We start from the raw sequence: 18381 nt of genomic DNA on the forward strand, positions 1-18381 counted from the left end.
AAAGGAAGGGGGTCCTCCAAGGAGTGTTTGTGTTGCACTTAAATGAAGAGAGAGTCCTTCTGATTTTTTAAGTTCACTACTAAAATCTTTCTACAGTGTGATGTGAATAGGAAAATATTTGTATAAACAGATTTGAATAAACCAACTCCTTTGGGAGTCTGCAGTTAACCTGAGGCTAGAATTCAGAGGTTTGTAAATTTGAATGGAAAGGAAATTACATGTTTAGTTTCATTAACTTCTAACTGAAATTTATCATTTCCTTCTAATATGAAAGTAGGCAACAAACCACAGTAGTATTTAGCGGTACCATGCTTTTTTCACTAATAGAAATAACAGACATTTCATACCACATAACAGTTGTATAATCTCGAAATATCGTTTACATTCATCATTGCTTCTACATTCTGATAGAACCACCATTAGATCTGTGATTTAATTTGTTAATAAACACATATATTACTACATCAGAATTTTCTTTTTCATATTTTGATATCTGTGTTTTGATGTAATTGGTTTCCATTGTAATCTTACATATTTTATTTCATGCACATAAAAGTATTATTCTCAGAAAGAATTATAGTCTACACCAGAAGGCGATCTATGGCATAAAAATATTTAAGAACCCCTGCCCAGAACTTTTTTTCCTCAGGAACCATTTAAAGAATATTTTAATAGACATGTTATAAATGCAGCCCACTGGGCCTCTTTCTATATTCAGAAACTCTCCAGTTTTTCACAGAGCAGTGTGATTATTTTTTACTGTGGGAACTGAGATATTACAGGAGGCTGCATTATCCTTAGTAAATAAACAATCTGGAGAAACAGCATAAGAAAAGGAACAGCATTTCTTCCCAAGCTGGTGATTAATTTAGTGGGACGAAGAATTTAGATGTAATTGTCTAATTTCCATTTTTACTGGGTATTATATTTTCTCTTTCAAGAACACATAAAACTGAGTAATCCTGGTATTTACAAATCCTGTCCTCAGGGAGATAATGCTCAGTATGCCTTCAGATAAGCTACACTGCCTCAATAGTTTCCAGGTGGTAAGTATTAAAAGAGAGCAAGAAAGGGCACAGTTATTGATGGCTCAAACTGGCTGGCTGCGAGGTCACATAGCAGACATACCAGAAAAAGGGTTAATTCCCAGTAACCAAAACTCCACAGATAAGCCATTCATAACCCTCACTGTTTCCAAAGTAGATAGGCACATTAAGTACACTGTAACCAAAATAGTCAGAAGCAAACCAGGCACTAGCAAAATGTTGAGAATCACCAACAAAGATAAGAGTCTGTATGTCTCAAAATCATGTTTTATGAGCTTTGGAAGGGAACCCTTTTTATTGATTAGGGCTCTGGCACTGTGTCATTAAAACCAACTTCAGTTTATCCAAAATATCTTTGTTGGGATAATTTTTTAAATTTATTTTATTGAAGTATAGTCGATTTACAATGTTGTGTTAATTTCTGCTGTACAGCAAAGTGATTCAGTTATCCATATATCTACATTCTTTTTCATATTCTTTTCCATTATGTTTTATCACAGGATATTGAATATTGTCCTCTGTGCTATACAGTAGGACCTTATTGTTTATCCATTCTATATATGAGTTTGCATCTGCTAATCCCAAACTCTTAATCCATCCCTCCCTCCCCACCCCCGCCGATAACCACAAGTCTGCTCTCTATGTCTGTGAATCTGTTTCTGTTTCATAGATAAGTTCATTTGTATCATATTTTAGATTCCACATGTGAGATCATATGATATTTGTCTTTCTCTTTCTGACTTACTTTACTTAGTATGATAATCTCTAGGTCCATCCTTGTTGCTGCAAATGGCTTTATTTCATTCTTTTTATGGCTGAGCAACATTCCATTGTACATTCATCTGTCAATGGACATTTAGGTTGCTTCTGTGTCTTGGCTATGGTGAATAGCGCTGTTTGTCAGGATAATTTTTAATGCAATTTCTTTGTGTGCTATTATAACGCCAAGATAATGTCTGGAGTTTCCAATTTAGTTGTTTTGACTACCATCTCCAAGCCCATTACCACAACCAGAGAGCATGAATATACAAACATATCTGCAAGCATGAAAATGTTGAAGCCACCAGAGGCGCTGTACAGCTAATTTTCATTATAATGCTCCTCTTCCTCTCTCCCTTCTCTTCTCTTTCCAGTTCTACCAAGATGTTAAGGACTGGTGGCTGTTTGGGTTCTACTTCTGCATGCCCCTGGTGTGCACCGCGATCTTCTACACCCTCATGACTTGTGAGATGCTAAACAGAAGGAACGGCAGCCTGAGAATCGCCCTCAGTGAACACCTGAAACAGGTAAATCTAATAAGATCATGAAGATGTGGCCAAGACTGTTTTGTCCTTGACAACAAAAGGCCTATGAATACTGTATTTCGCAGATTTAGCCTGATTTCCTAAAAATAAAAATACTGTCTTGTTTGTCTGTATGTCTTGTTTTCTTTAGAGTATTAGGCATTTCTTCTGTGAAGTAGGGATCCGACCTGTGAAACAGGTGACCCTGCGGGCAGGGCCCAAACAGAGAGAAACTATTCATTTATTTTGCCAAGAGTGTATCAAACATGCGTGTTTGTGATTAGCAGTTCGTTGAACTGGGGTTGGAACTGTGCCAGGACCAAAAATGAAGTATATGACTTTCTCCACTAGTAGGGTTTGCAGTCTTGTTGTGGAAATAAAACACAAACATGAAAAAATTGGAAAATAGAATCACAAGTTGTGGTAAAAAGTAGCCTTTGCTATAGAAAGCCAAGGAGGATATGAGATAAAGTCATGGAGAAATTGTGTGAGGGGGATTGAACTGTTCATGGAGGATAAATGGGTTCCATGGGGAAGAAGAAGAGGACAGAGGGCACTTCAGGTGGGTGGACAGGGGTCTAGTAGAACACAGCCTGGGCACCATGCATTTGGGGAACTGGAAAAAAAGATGGACCTCATTAGAGCAACATCTAAGGTAAGACTCATGATAGGAAACGGGATTGGGTACATAAGAAGCCACATTTTGGAGGGCCCAAAGTTCTAGAAGAAATCTGAAAGTGTCATTAGGACGCTATTGGTCCTTCCCAGGCAGTAAACAGAACAGATAAAACTGTGACGCTTATATTTGCTGGCTCTGTGACATTGGGCAAATTGCTTAATCTCTCTGAACTTCTAGTTCTTCAGAAAATGTATATAATAATACCTGCACTTTTCTGTACAAATACCAACTTAATTTTGAGTCTTAAAATTTTTTAATGAAATGTATATAATAATACATCAAAGGGATGACCTAATGCATGTGCAGTGTCTAATAGAACCCAACTCATAGTTTAGTCAGAAAATGTTGATATATATTAATTCAAAGAGTAAAACTAGGACTGTGGGTAAGTTTTCAGTTTCAACAGACAAGTATGTAAGGACGAACCACACCAAAAGTTAATGTGAGTTGTTGATGGAGCCTGGAAATCTGCCCTGTATGATGACCATACAACAAGCATCATTCTTCATCGGCAACTCTTTTCAGCTAGAGGACTGATTTTTTTTGAGCATCAGCTCCCTATCTGTAAATTGGACATAATAATATATGAATCAGTGTTATTATGAGAATCAAAGGAATTAATGTGCAAACACATACTTTATAAAATCTAACATGTTATACAAATGGTAGCTATTATCTTCTATTATAATTTAACAGGAAAATTATCTTGAGACACTTTAGTATGTATGACATCATCCAGGCATGAATGTTTCAAGTATTCCAGATGTGAAACATATTAAGCAATTATTATGGCTCATTCCTGCAATGAAGATAACTAATTAGAATAGATTTGTGAAAAACAGTGTTTTAAAATGTTGACTTTGCACTAGCACCACGATTGAGCCTATTTAAGGTATGAGTGGCAACTGCTCTGAAAATAATTGAAGCGGGTTTGGGAGCAGTAATAAGATGCTGCTGCTTCACATTTTCACAGCATTTTTTAAAGTTTTTAAAGAGCATTTCCATGTCCCTTTGGTATTTGATTCCTCCAAACACCCTGTGAGATAAGCTGGACAGGCATTACCCTTATTATACAGGTGTTTAAGAGATTGACTCAACCAAATGGAGATTAGAACCCAAGACTTGGTCCCCATGCAATAGACATTCCCTCGTGTCTCACTCAAAGGTAGAGCAGGTTCTAACAGCAGGAGAGCAAGCCCGGCTGGAAGGCCTTCAAGTGGGATGGCAGGGGAGCTAGCTCAGAGTGAAAGAAAGACCTGCCAACCTGTCGAATATCCAATATGGCTTTTGGTCTTGCTTCTTGTGTGGTTTTCTCGAATTTCTCTTCATTATACCAACAATACCTTTTATCAGTTAGGGATTGTGTTTGGATGCTGGTAGCAGAAAACCCAAAATGACAGGGAGTAGACCAAGTCGGGGTTTATCTTTCTCCCATGGCAAGAAGTTCAGATGTCATTGGCTCAGTGGTCAAGGGACTCAGAAGCCAGGGTTCTGCTGGTGTACTGACCTTTCCGTTTTTATTGGAAGACAGCCGCTATAGCTCTACCATTATATCTTCTATCCAGGCAGCAAGAAAGGGAAGAACACAGATCACATTAGTGTGTGTGCGCCAAAGGAGTATACCCCACTTTTTTTTTTGGCCACGCCCCGCGGCATGTGGGATCTTAGTTCCCCGACCAGGGATTGAACCCGTGCCCCATGCACTGGAAGATCAGAGTCTTAACCACTGGACCACCAGGGAAGTCCTATCCCCCACTTTTAAGTAGCTTTTCCAGAAACTCCACACAACGATTTCTACTTAATGTAATTGGTAAGAACTATGCAGATGAGGAGGCCAGGCTCTCGTGCTGCCATGACAAGATCAAGGATCTGACTGATAGTAATAAGGAAAACAGAAGAATGGATATTGATTAACCAAATATCAGACTGTCATGGCAACGTATTTTTTTCTAAGTTTTTTTTTTTATAAATTTATTTATTTATTTATATTTATTTTTGGCTGTGTTGGGTCTTCGTTTCTGTGCGAGGGCTTTCTCCAGTTGCGGCGAGCGGGGGCCACTCTTCATCGCGGTGCGCGGGCCTCTCACTGTCACGGCCTCTCCCGTTGCGGAGCACAGGCTCCAGACGCATCAGGCTCAGTAGTTGTGGCTCACGGGCTTAGTTGCTCCGCGGCATGTGGGATTTTCCCAGACCAGGGCTCGAACCCGTGTGCCCTGCATTGGCAGGCAGATTCTTAACCACTGTGCCACCAGGGAAGCCCATGGCAACGTATTAATATTACCTTTTAAAAAGTTATCCTCTTTGAGGATGTGCACAGGGGATATAACCTCTCCCCAATACCCTCCTTTTCTATTTTTCTGGGCACACTGTCTTTCTGTGTACACAAAATTGGCCCTTTAAAATGATCCCCCATTCCTGTAGATTAATAAATAAAGGAATCCTTTATTTCTCTCAATCATCGTTCAGTTTATACATTCTCTGAAGCCATAGCCCAGCTAACTAGCCAGCTAACTCTGAAAGATTAAAGAACTCCCAGTTCTTGGGACTACAGCCACAATTTGTGACAACTGCCCTGAAATCTTTATAAATGACTCTATTAATCATGTGGGTTTACTGTAGGCTTCCCATACTTAACGCTATATGCTTCGGGTTGAACCAGCATTACCCTTCCAAACCCTGTTTTCAATCAGTTTTATTTTGACATTAAGTGATTCCAGTTACAGACAAGTTGCATTTTACGTTCCCAGTTGGGCTTCCAAACGCATGCCCTGTAATACTCAAGTACAATGCACACAAATGACTGATTGCAGATAATTCTTAGCCTATGGTTTTGCTGATCCTATGCAGACCCCAAAGCATGTAAACCTGCCATTGGAGTCAAGCCAGGGTCAACATGTCCCAGTTTTTCTAATCGTCATTGCTGATAATCCTTTACCCTCATCCCTCTATTTGCAAACAATATATCCTTGGAAACTACATGTCCGTGTCATTAATGAAAGAATTTTAAAAGCAAAAAAAATCCCAATGCCAGGTTTCTCCAAGATCAAGAAATGGAGAAAACACGTTGTTCTTCCTTTTTCTTTTCTGTTTCCTACTCCTGTTTTGTTTTCCAAATATCTTTTTAGACTCGTCCTTTTTTTCTTTCCCCCATGCTGCACGGCTTGCGGGATCTTAGTTCCCCAACCAGGGATTGAACCCAGCCCTCGGCAGTGAAAGCACACAATCCTAACCGCTGGACCACCAGGGAATTCCCCAGATTTGTCCATTCTTTATCACATTAGGGTCAGTCACCTTGACTGCCATGCTGTCATTTATGCTGGCAAATTAACTGCTGTTGAGACTCTTAACTAACCCTCATCCCACATATTCAACATACACACACACACAGACCCAGCCACAGTGTTGGCTCAAGCCCAGCCAGTCCTTCACCTCTGCCCACCATCGAACCTCTGTCTTGGCCCTGATGACCAGCCTGAGACCAACATCCTTCCTGGCAGCTGCCCCAAAAGAATCACTAGCAACTCCTTGCTTAGAAATTGGACTCCAAATGTTTTCTTCTTTTTTTTTTTTTTTTCTGGCCACACTGTGCTGCATGAAGGATCTTAGTTCCCCGACCAGGGATGGAACCCGTGCCCCCTGCAGTGGAAGCACAGAGTCCTAAACACTGGCTCTCCAGGGAATTCCCTGGACTCCAAATCTTGAAGAGGTGGAGGCATGGTGAGGGGCAGGCTGCTCTGGCATTTCTTCGAGCTACTCTTCCCCAATTTACTACTTCCTTTTGTGCAGCTCTTTCCTCTAGTAGGAAAACACTAAACTTATTGTCTTTTTTTTTTTTCTCACTTTCCTTTAGCGTCGAGAAGTGGCAAAAACAGTTTTCTGTTTGGTTGTAATTTTCGCTCTGTGCTGGTTCCCTCTTCATTTAAGCCGTATTTTGAAGAAAACCGTGTATGATGAAATGGACACGAACCGATGTGAATTACTTAGGTATGATCCTCTGTACTCAGGAGGAAATTGGAGTTTCTCTGATTTCATATTTATCAGACTTTTACAAAACCACCTACTCTACATTCTCAATAGCCCTGAAAATTAACACTGCAAAGTTGATTATTTTTCTTTAGCTGACATAGCCCATAACTGATCTCAAAAATTTGTGCAAGCCGTATCAGTAATTCTGCTGCTCCCCTCTTGGGGCTGTGCATAATAGTTTGGGTTAACCAAGTGCTGGGTATATGCGTAAATGTTCTGCAGAACTGAAATTACCATTTAAACAAAGACTTTAAACAAAAAATTCTGACTGCCACCTATAAGAAATGGCTTCTGGGCAAGAAAAATGCTTATTCTAGAGATAAATGCTAGTTAGCAGATTTGAAAACATGTTCTAATTTATCTCCTCTATTTTCTTTTGCTCTAGTTTCTTGCTGCTCATGGATTACATTGGTATTAACTTGGCAACCATGAATTCATGTATAAACCCAATAGCTCTATATTTTGTGAGCAAGAAATTTAAAAATTGTTTCCAGGTAAGACGTTTTGCAAGCATTTTTTAAGAACAACCAAATGAGTATATTAAGTAACCAACAGGCATGGTTCATTCCAGTTGTAAATATCACTCTCATTAGCTGTACTTTTCAGTAGAGAAGTGAAAAATCACATTTTGTTACCCAGAAAGAGGGTCAAATTGTCAGCATAACAGAAAAGCAATATCTATTCAGACAACAACATATTCAGAGGTTAAAGCAAAAAGAACTAACTTAATAACATGCCAATTTAGTATCCTGCTTTAAAAAGAAATACTCCAACTTGAGCTCTAGGCCAACAGAATAGATAAAACTTATTCATGCCTTACATGATCTCAACAAAACGTAAACTCATTGTTAAGAAATCTCTTGCTAAATGCTATTTAATAGTACACTTAATAATAGCCTTTTCAAGGAAAGTAAATGTTTATGGCTCTGGAAATCTGAACTAATGTAATTTAATTGGAAATCAGTTTCCTTCCATTCTTCAAAGCTCCTTGTAGCGAAGCCAACCCATGTCCTCCCAAAGCTCCAAGCACTTCTTATTGAGGTGTCATTTTTCCAGTTCCTAGAATGATTTTAGCATAGAGTTAATGCTAACTGGATTCTGTTATCTTTGGCCAGGATGTTTAACTTCAGTTTATGGTACGTATTAGAAAGAGTAGCATAGAGTTCAAGGGTGCAGGATCTGGAAGCCAACAATCTTGATTTAGATAACAGCTCTGCACTAGCTAACTGTCTTATCAGTTCCAAGTGGTACCCCTCCTGCTTCCTCAGTTTGCTCATCTGTAAAGTCAGATGCTCACTGTATCTGTCTCATAAGGTGGAATGCAGTGGGTTGATATATGTTAAGCGCTTGAGACAACAGAGAGTGCTCAGTATGAGTTTCTTATTATTAGGGATAGAAGAGAGGAAAAAACACAAGCGACTGCCCTTGTGGAACTTAAAATCTAGAAGGAAACAGACAAATATTAAAAAAAAAATCATAGAAATCGATGAAACCTGGTGTGGAAGTTCTTGTTGCCACACTTTTGAAGTCTACTGGGTCATGTTTACAAGTCATGAAATGCCCTAAGAAAGATTCTGCCCTAAGAAAGATTCTGCCCTAAGAAAGATTGACTAAAATGCAGGTCATTAATAAATACATGATGTAATCTGGAGTTAATATCAGTTGCTAATTAGTTTACATATTAACTAGAGGGGAAGGGAAAAAATCAAGGTGCAAACTCTCAGACATTAAACACAGTTTTGACTGATCTTCATAAAAAGGCAGCATACCCAGGGGAAAGAGCCCAATAGAGAGAGTCCTGGGTTCTAAGTTCAGTTCTGCCTCTTATTATCCTCTCTAAGCCTCCCTGTTCTCATTCATAAAATGAGGAAAATAGCACCTACCCCCAAAAGTTGTTAAGAGCATCAGATGAGGTGGCCAATGCAGAGAGCCAAGTAGGTGGTACACACTGAAGAAATGCCAGGCCTGAGACTTCCCTGGTGGTCCAGTGGCTAAGGCTCCACACTCCCAATGCAGGGGGCCTGGGTTCGACCCCTGGTCAGGGAGCTAGTTCCCATATGCCGCAACTGAAAGATCCTGTGTGCCGCAACTAAGACCCAGCACAACCAAATAAATAGATATTTTTTTAAATAATAATAATTTTTAAAAACACTTAAAAAAAAAAATGAAATGCCAGGACCCTCCCAGCCCTTTCCACCCATGCCCACCCCAAATCATTGAACACTCTCCCTCCACCAACACTGCCTTCCCTTCCTCTTTGACTTGGTGAATAAATTAAAACAAGAAACAAGGGATCTGTTGCTTTGCACTAGAATAAACTGCTTAACTTCTCCCTAGAAGTTACAAACTCTCTACCCTACATTACTAGTAAGGCTCACACTCTGTCCTCAAATGCCTACAGACATTCACCCCTTGTTGGTAGGCCTCCAGGTTCTGCAGGGAATAGGTTGGTGGCCTCATCTTTTTTTTTTTTTTTTTTTTTTAATTATTTTTGGCTGCGTTGGGTCTTCATTGCTGAGCGCGGGCTTTCTCTAGTTGCGGTGAGCGGGAGCTGCTCTTCTTTGCGGTGCGTGGGCTTCTCGTTGCAGTGACCTCTCTCGTTGTGGAGCACGGGCTCTAGGTGCACGGGCTTCAGTAGTTGTGGCTCGCGGGCTCTAGGGCGCAGGCTCAGTAGTTGTGGCGCATGGGCTTAGTTGCTCCGCGGCATGTGGGACCTTCCCGGACCAGGGCTCGAACCCGTGTCCCCTGCATTGGCAAGTGGATTCTTAACCACTGCGCCACCAGGGAAGCCCTGGTGGCCTCGTCTTAATTCGAGTCTATTCCTTCTCCCAGTCTTGCCTCTGCTGCTGCTGTTACCAGTCCAAGAGTCTGATGACCTCAGTCCCCATGAATGGAACAAGCATCCAATGGAAGAACCATGAACAAAACAACCATAACACAGAGAGGAGCAGCCATAAGGACAGTATAAACTAAACATCTTAAGGAACATTCATCAATATACTTCAAATCCTATTGGAGAAAAAAAAAAAAATCAACACAGCAACTGCATCTCCAGAAATCTCTTCTTCCATCCTTCTCCCATGACTCAGTACCACCCCCTGGAAAAATGTTTTCCAAAACATTGAAGGGTTGACTGGTTTATACCCACAAATTCAACGAATCTTACTTTGATTTATCTAATTTACATAGTCTGCATGTTATATTCAGCCCTAAAAAATGGTGGGAGTTGGTGGGGGGAAGGAGATTGTTCAGTTAAACCAGAAGGATATATACTATCTTTGCATGAAAATAGAGTTTTCGAGTACGTGGCTAGCTTTCGTGGCGGTTCTGTAGAATGTTCCGTAAGAACTGGTCACCATAAAAAGCTTAGAAATTATAACAAGGTTTTCTATTTTTTTAAAGTAATTTTGTTTTTTTTGGCCAAACACGGTATGGGTTTAAGTCTCCTTTATTTGAAATGTCATTCAGTGCCAGTATTTTTTAACTGCATAGTTGCCTATACAAATGATGATTTGAGCTTATTTACACATATTTTGCCCCCCAAAAAGAAGAAGACATAAAATGGACTTCAGGTGAGCAATTAGGTTAATGTTTCTCACGTCACTGGCTTATTTTTAAAACATAAATTCTCAAGCTGCAAGAGCTTACAAGAACTTAAAGCACAGACCGATATCCACATATGGCAGTTTAATAGCTGCTATTCAAACAATTTTTAAGAATCTATATTTTCTTTTTTAATGGTGTTTCATTACAGGAGACCTTGTGCATATTTTTATGTTAAATTTAAAAATAATGCTTGAATGAAATAGTTCTATTTTTCATAAGCCCAATTTTTTTAATGGAAGCATGTTATGTAAAATCAATACCATATACTAAAATTTAAATGTATGTGTCATTTAACTATGCCCAAGACTTTCAGTGCAATGCACAGAAGTCCACAGCACAGCCAGGAGAAAAGGACTGAGTATTTTCAGAAGATTTGGAAATTTTCATTGAGGTTTATTTTTGGTTTTAGTAACATGTATACGTGTGTATATGTATGCAAATGTACATACATATATACATATATATGTATACAAGTCACCTCATAGTCTCTTGATTGCTTTTAAAATGTTAACTGGCAGTAAGACTTTTTTGGTCATTCCCTTTTTCATATAGGAATATAGGAAACATAATTTCAAAGAGGCCAGCTGAGTTTGTCATGTCAGTGAAATATAATTGCCACCATGAACTTAAGGTTCTCTGGATTTCCAGGATGCACCTAAACACCTCCCTCAACCCAACTCCTCACATAGTCACCATTTCAAAAGGCCCACAGGTGATTTCTGCTGGGCATTTTCCACGATGTTTACAGACTGTGAGTACAGCAGAAAATCTTTTACTGTGTGTATATAAACATATATATATATATAAACAACCATACAGTTCTTTTAGCCAAATTTTCTGTGATTGTCTCTATGGAATGCACTCGTGGGTGTGGTATTTGCACGTGGTGGGACGGTTGTATGGACTTCACGTAATCTAATACTAATGCCCAGCAGTTGTGCCAAAGCACACACTCTAAGTGGAATCTAGGTAGATGTTCCTCTCGACCGCCAGCCTCAGTCAGTTTTAATCTATCTGTGTTCATAAATCTTGTGACAGTGTTACCATTACAAATGGAACGTGGCAGGCAGCATGAGAAAGGAGGAGCCATGGGTAGACAATGGGGTTTTGGTTCGTTGGTTGGTTGGTTAGAAAAAAGCAGTATTTGGGGTTATATTTTTTTCCTGTGCTGGAGCAAAAGTCATTAACATTTGAAGTATGATATTGTCCCAATTCCCAACTCAACGTGGTGATGAGACTGACAAGTGGGCAGATGTTTCTATCAGACTTCGCCAGAAAGATTGCTGATGATAAATTAGCTCAGCTGATCCTTTGGGCTGTATTTTAGCACAGTCATGTATAAAATGATATCAGGTTCCAGTCATCCAATTGCAGGGCTCCTTTACGTGTTAGCAGTCAAATTCTATTAGCCCACTGGTGTGTCACATGCAGTGATAATATCCCTATAATGTAAGCCATATGTTCACACCATTTTGTTTAGACAGTTGTCTTTTTTTAAAGATGCTTTGTCTCTTGCATATTAAAAATGCATTTTACAAGTTCAAAAAGTCATAGATTTCTGAATAACCACACAGGCTTCCATGTGCATTTTGTTTATGGACCAGTAAGTGACCGTGGTTGACTAGTAGGAATATTTCCAATTTCTACCTTTATCACATCTTTTCAAGTAAATCTGTAGAAATGAGCCAGAAGCCAAGGCCCTGCACTGGCAGTGGCCCATAAATATAAAATAAAAGTTTACAGAAGCCTTGCAGGTGTCTCTTCATTTGTATATAGTTCTATGTAGGAAATGTTTGTTACACAATACCTATTGCAAACCTCTCCCTAGTAATAGCCAGGTGAGCAGTTTTACTTTCAAACAGATGCTTCCTAACTGTACTCTACTCTCAACCAACTTTGTTGTATTGAACACTTAACTCTCCCATTCATTCCTTCCTTCATCTTTCCTGTAAATTTTACTGAGCATCTACTATGCACCAGGAGTTCTTCTAGGTATTGGGGATATAGCAGGGAACAAAACAGGCGAAATGCCTGCTCTCATGAAGCTTGCGTTCTAGAAGAAGGAGTTGGACAATAAACAATTAGGATCAATAAACAATATGTCAGGTGGATACCTGGAGGAAAGACTCGTCTACATACAACTGATTATTTGACATTTCCAACTGGATGACTAATAGACTTACTATATCTGAAACTAAGGTCCTGATATCCTTCTAACCTGTGCTGCTGTAATATTCCTCTGCTCATGTATTAGTCAAGGTTCTCCAGAGAAACAGAACCAATAGGATAGATAGATGAATAGATAGATAGATACATACATACATACATAGAAGATTCTTTGTGAGAATTGGTTCACATGATTATGGAGGCTGAGATATATATGCCATGATGTGCCATCTACAAGCTAGAGAACCAGGAAAGCCAGGAATATAATTCAGTCCAAATCCTAAAGCCTGAAGAACAAGAGAGCCAATGGTATAACTCCCAGTCTGAGGTCAAAAGCCTGAGAACCGTGAACAGCTGGTGGTGTAAGTCCCAGGGTCCAAAGGCCGGAGAACCAGGAGCACCAGTGTCCACAGGCAGGAGAAGATGGATGTCCCAGCCCAAGAAGAGACAGAGGAAATTCATTCTTCCTCCTCCTTTTGTTCTTTTCAGGCCATCTACCGATGGGTGATGCTTGCCCACGCTGGTGAGAGCATATCTGCTTTACTCAGTCTCCTGATTCAAATGCTAATCTCTTCCAGAAACACCCTCACAGACACACCCAGAAAGAATGTATTCCTAGCTACAGGGTGTCTGTCCCTTAGCCCAGCCAAGTTACACAGAAGATGAACCATCACAGCCCATCTTTTGAGGTGTCAGGACAAAAGCCTTGAAGTCCTGTCCCACTTCTTTCTCTCACAGCTTATACCCAACTCCTCAATAAATTGTGACAGGCGCATCCTCAGACTATCTCCAGAATCTGACTCTCCCTCTCCCTCCCTCTTTCTCTCTCTCTCTCTCTCTCCCCCCCCGCCACACACACACACACACCCCACCTCCCTTTTCTGAACCACCAACATCTCTTGCCAGGATTACTGCAATCAGACCCTACATGCCTACTTGTTTCCAGCCTTGGGAACACCATACTCTAACTGGAGCCTCTCTCTCAACCCCCGTAAGTGGTCTAAAGGTGTTCACATTTCCAAGCTAGGCTGATCAGCAACCCCTGGGGAGTTTTCTACTAACAACTAAAGTAAGAAAGAGCCCTTTCTTACTGTTGCAAGCCTGGGAGGGTGGGCATTGTGAAGAAAGTCAGTCTAGAGTGTAACAGAGATGAAAAAGCACATTTAAGTCCCTGGGTCTAGTTTGCCCTGATGCTTTTCCATGACTTGAGTAAGCCAACGAACACATTTACCTTTGTGCCCATGCTAGTTAAATTTGGTTTTCTGTTGCTTACAATCACATGGTCTAAGAACAGCTCATCTAAGTTATTTTTATTTATCTCTTCTTATTGCTGTTGTTTAAATTAATAGACTATGTTTTTTAGAGTAGTTTTAGGTTTACAAAAAAAAAATTGATTGGAAAGTCCAGAGAGTTCCCATATGCCCTCTTTTCCCTGCTTCTTCATACACAGTCCCCCCTATTCTCTACCCCTTGTATTAGTGTGGTATATTTGATGAACCGATATTGATACGATATTATTAACTAAAGTCCATAGTTTACATTAGGGTTTGCTCCTTGTGTTGTACGTTCAATGGGTTTTGACAAATGGAGAGTGACAGTTAATCTACCATTATAGTGTCATTCAGAATAGTTTCACTGCCCTAAAAATCCCCTGTGCTCCACCGTCCCTTCCCTCGTCCCCTCCCTCTTGATTTATCTTTTCACTCAACACAGATGTAGCAACAGCATATTACCCTATGCTAGTTGCTGGGAATGTGAAACCGGATGTATAAATAAATACATGCACTGAAGTGCTTAGTGGTGAATCTGTAGCCATCAGCATCGGGGACAGTAATAGCACAAAGGCAAAAGCAGTCAAAATTCTTTAAACTTCAGCGAGTGACGTCAATGAGTACAGTGTGAGGGCTCTTGCTTCTACAGTTCTTATTTTAGCCAATATAATCAGGTCACTGCTGAGACAATGGCATTACAATAAGCAATATAGCATTGTCTCTACATTAGGAGATTTTAAAAGTCTGTAAATACACGTTATTCACCATCCAAAAATAAACCCACCCAGGAAATTTTAAATTATTACAGTAGTGAAACAAATTGGAGATTAAGTCCAAGAAACAGCCAAGACACATGTGAATCTTTCACTAGTCTATTACCTCTATTGTTATTTTTAGTAGTATTGTTAGTCCATGAGAGTGTATTAAACACTATATATGTGTAGAGTGAAGAAAATTCAGTCAGTCTTCCAAAACCTTTCTAAGCCTGAAATTCTGATTCCTTTGTCTATAACATAACCTAGCACAGTACTGTACTTATTGATTTTTCTCCATACTTCAAACAAGCAAAGTTAAATCAAGGTACAAGTCTACCACATGCAGTTGATCTTTTCTGAAATTCCAATGGAGTCTTCACATTGAAAAATCCCAGTGTTTCTTAATAATCCTACATTAGAGAAGCTTCTGTCACACTCTTCTCTAAGTAGTAACAAAGAAAAACCAGCATCTATATTTGGTCAGCACTGATACGTCTACATTTTTGTTTCTAAAACTGAAAGGAGACAGGCCACAGCTCTTAGAATCAGGGAATAATCAAGAACTGAAAATAACATTGTAACTGCAAAGCCAGCTTTCCCCATGAAGCATGCTAACAGAGTTCACTTTTGATCTGATGAAGCTGGAAGTCCTAATAGCTCATGGTTTCCCAAGATTTTAGCATCAATAATATTCAGTTGATTCTGTGTTTCTTCCTGGGAGGTAATAAATTAGGAACAGCAATGCCACCCTAGATAGAATCAGAAGAGTCATGAATCTTCCTAAGGGAATGTAGAGAATTCCACAGATTTTTCCTTTTTGGTCCTAATTCACAGTCTCCTTACCTAATTTATGTACATGGAACTGATCATCTTTTATTTGAATTTGATTCCATGACAGTGGATGCAACTGTGTGCTTGGTGTTGTGTGACAGATTTGTCCCAGATGGGAGAGAGTAACGGATGCTGGCCAGACTATGCAGTATCACATGATCAGGCCAAACCACAGGCCCCAGGCACCTACAAGGCACAGCTTGTCTCCCTCCATTTACACAAGTTTTTACAGAATAAGCCATTTCTCCATGACCTATACCTCTCTATTTCTCTCAGAGTATGACAATTGGGATTCACTACAATTAAATTCTTGTCTTTTTAAAGTATCCTGAAATGAGAAAATCTACTAAACGTGATCAAGTAAGGGGAACATATGTGCCTTTTTAGGCTTTTCAGGGCAAACATTCGCACATAATGAAAATTTGATCTCCCAGGTCCAGTCTTTTCTCTATTTTAGGCAACCCAATGGGGTTAGGCCTGGATCACTCACTCTCAATCAAGACCCTGTTGGGAGGGATGGAATTCTGCTGACCAGCCTAGGCCAAGAAGGGGTAACTCCTGGAGCTGAAGTCGGGGCAGGGTGGGGGGAGTAACTTCCCACAGGAAAACCCATGTGGCCTTAGTAAGGGGAAAGGAGGGACTTCCCTGGTGGTGCAGTGGTTAAGAATCCGCCTGCCAATGCAGGGGACACGGGTTCGAGCCCTGGTCCGGGAAGATCCCACATGCTGCGGAGCAGCTAAGCCTGTGTGCCACAACTACTGAGCCTGTGCTCTAGAGTCCACGAGCCACAACTACTGAAGCCCACATGCCACAACTACTGAAGCCCCCGTGCCTAGAGCCCGTACTGCACTACAAGAGAAGCCACCACAATGAGAAGCCCATGCACCGCAACAAAGAGTAGCCCCCGCTCGCCACAACTAGAGAAAGCCCGTGCAGCAACAAAGACCCAACACAGCCAAAAATTAATTAATTATTAATTAATTTTGAAAAAGGGGGAAAGAAGAACAGCTGCACCACTTCTTTTCTCCATCTTTAAGGATACTGTTCATATATCCTGCTCCTTCTTATTTTCTGCTGCTTTTTCACATTTTTAGCTCAGTTAATTCCTTGATTTTTATTCTTTTCTTTAAAAATAATTTTTGCTCTTCAAATTATAAAAAATAATATATAAAATAGATGTAGGATATATTTAAAGTCCTTGCAGAACAAAACAATAATTAATGAATAATCCATATATGCAAGGGGAGAAATCCCTCTACATGGGGCATTTTATATATATATAATGTCTTACACTTCAATATCTTACATTTAATTTATCCAGTTCTTTGCTACCACAACCAAGCTGCACTGACTGTACATCTTTTTACAAGTCTCCATGGAGACGTGTGTGATTTCTTTAGGAAAATTAAAGAGAAACAGGATTGCAGCTGAATCATACATCCTGCCAGATTGTCTCCACAATGGCCCCACCAGTCTTGGATTGATCCATTATTAAAGATTTCAGGGCTCTGGGTGCCTTGAAATTGCTCCTCTTTACACGGGCACCATCACACTGGAGGGGGACATACCTTTAGGTCTCTGTAGCAGATACTGTTGGAGAACTGACCAGATTCTCTTGGATCCTTTATACCAGCTCTGTTCACCCATCCCCACCTTCAGTGTTTTTGCTACTATTTGCTCCTGTAACTTTCAGTGGCCTGCCTTTGGACACTGGAGCCCTCTAGCCTGAAGGAGAAGAAGAGGAGCCTGGGAATTTTATATCCACCTCGATCACCACCCATGACCTGTGGCCAAGGACTTACCAGTGTGTGAGTGCAAAAGCCCAGCTCTTGTGTCTCCGGTGGGGTAAACAGCAGGCACCCCCGGAGAGCAACCTCACCTGAAACCTCACCCTAAGAAAGGTGAGGAAGCTTATTCCCTTTCCCCAGCCTGCCTCTTCTACTCCCTCACTGGTTTCTTCTGGGGGCTGTGCCTTAACAAACCACTGACACCCAAAACCCTGGCTCAAGGTCTCCTTCTGGAAGAACCTGACCAAAGACAGCACACATTTCTATCTCACTGATGAACTTAAATGGCAAATTGCAGACTTTGAACATGTCAGGTTCTTTAGCAAACTAAATGGCATCTGGTATTTGAAACCACTCTTTCAGTTTTTCTCTGTCTGGGGCAGCTGAGTGTGTATGAGAGCTCTCTGCTAACTGGCAATCCAGACTTCCTCAGCCTGAGTCCCATTTTCTGTGAAGCCCCAATTGACCACTTTAGGAACTCCATTTCAGGCTCTTTGGAGCATGGCTGTTAAGTTTTTCTGTGTATCCAAACATTCCTCATATCAGAATTCCACTGCTATTGCCCTTAGAAGAACGTGCCTCTCCCAAGTGGCCGCCAAATGAAGGTTTAGGTCATTTACGAAGCTGGAAATCAATGAGACGGGTAACAAGATTAGTCAGCTGTGGGTTGGGAAGTGCAGGTCACAAGCACAGGCCACTCTTTCAAAGGGTTTGCCTGTGAGAGTACTAAGAGCTAAGATGACAGCATGAGGAAGGCAGGGCCAAAGGAAAGGTTTTTATCTCTTCAAGAGAAAGACAACCTCAGCATTTTTAGAACAGTAGAATTAGCCCCGTGATAGGAAGAGATCACAGATGGATGAAAAAAAGAAGATAACTGATGGATCAAGGTCCCAGAGGAGGTGCAAACGGCAGCCTTGGAAAGGAAGAAGGA

General features: G+C 40.5%; 1 protein-coding gene across 1 annotated transcript in view; it reads left to right on the top strand.

Annotated features, from left to right (window-relative positions):
* EDNRA (endothelin receptor type A) overlaps positions 1-12390 on the top strand; it is a 63085-nt gene extending 50695 nt beyond the window's left edge. The window contains exons 5-8 of the mRNA XM_082463427.1: positions 2180-2332; positions 6859-6992; positions 7420-7528; positions 9867-12390. Coding sequence (XP_082319553.1) covers positions 2180-2332; positions 6859-6992; positions 7420-7528; positions 9867-10007 — 537 coding nt within the window. The 3' untranslated portion in view covers positions 10008-12390. The remainder of the gene's footprint in view (positions 1-2179; positions 2333-6858; positions 6993-7419; positions 7529-9866) is intronic.
* Positions 12391-18381: the final 5991 nt, after the last annotated feature.

Source organism: Balaenoptera physalus (assembly GCF_965194825.1).
Source record: "Balaenoptera physalus genome assembly, chromosome: 5".
In the NCBI taxonomy this organism is placed as follows: Eukaryota; Metazoa; Chordata; class Mammalia; order Artiodactyla; family Balaenopteridae; genus Balaenoptera; species Balaenoptera physalus.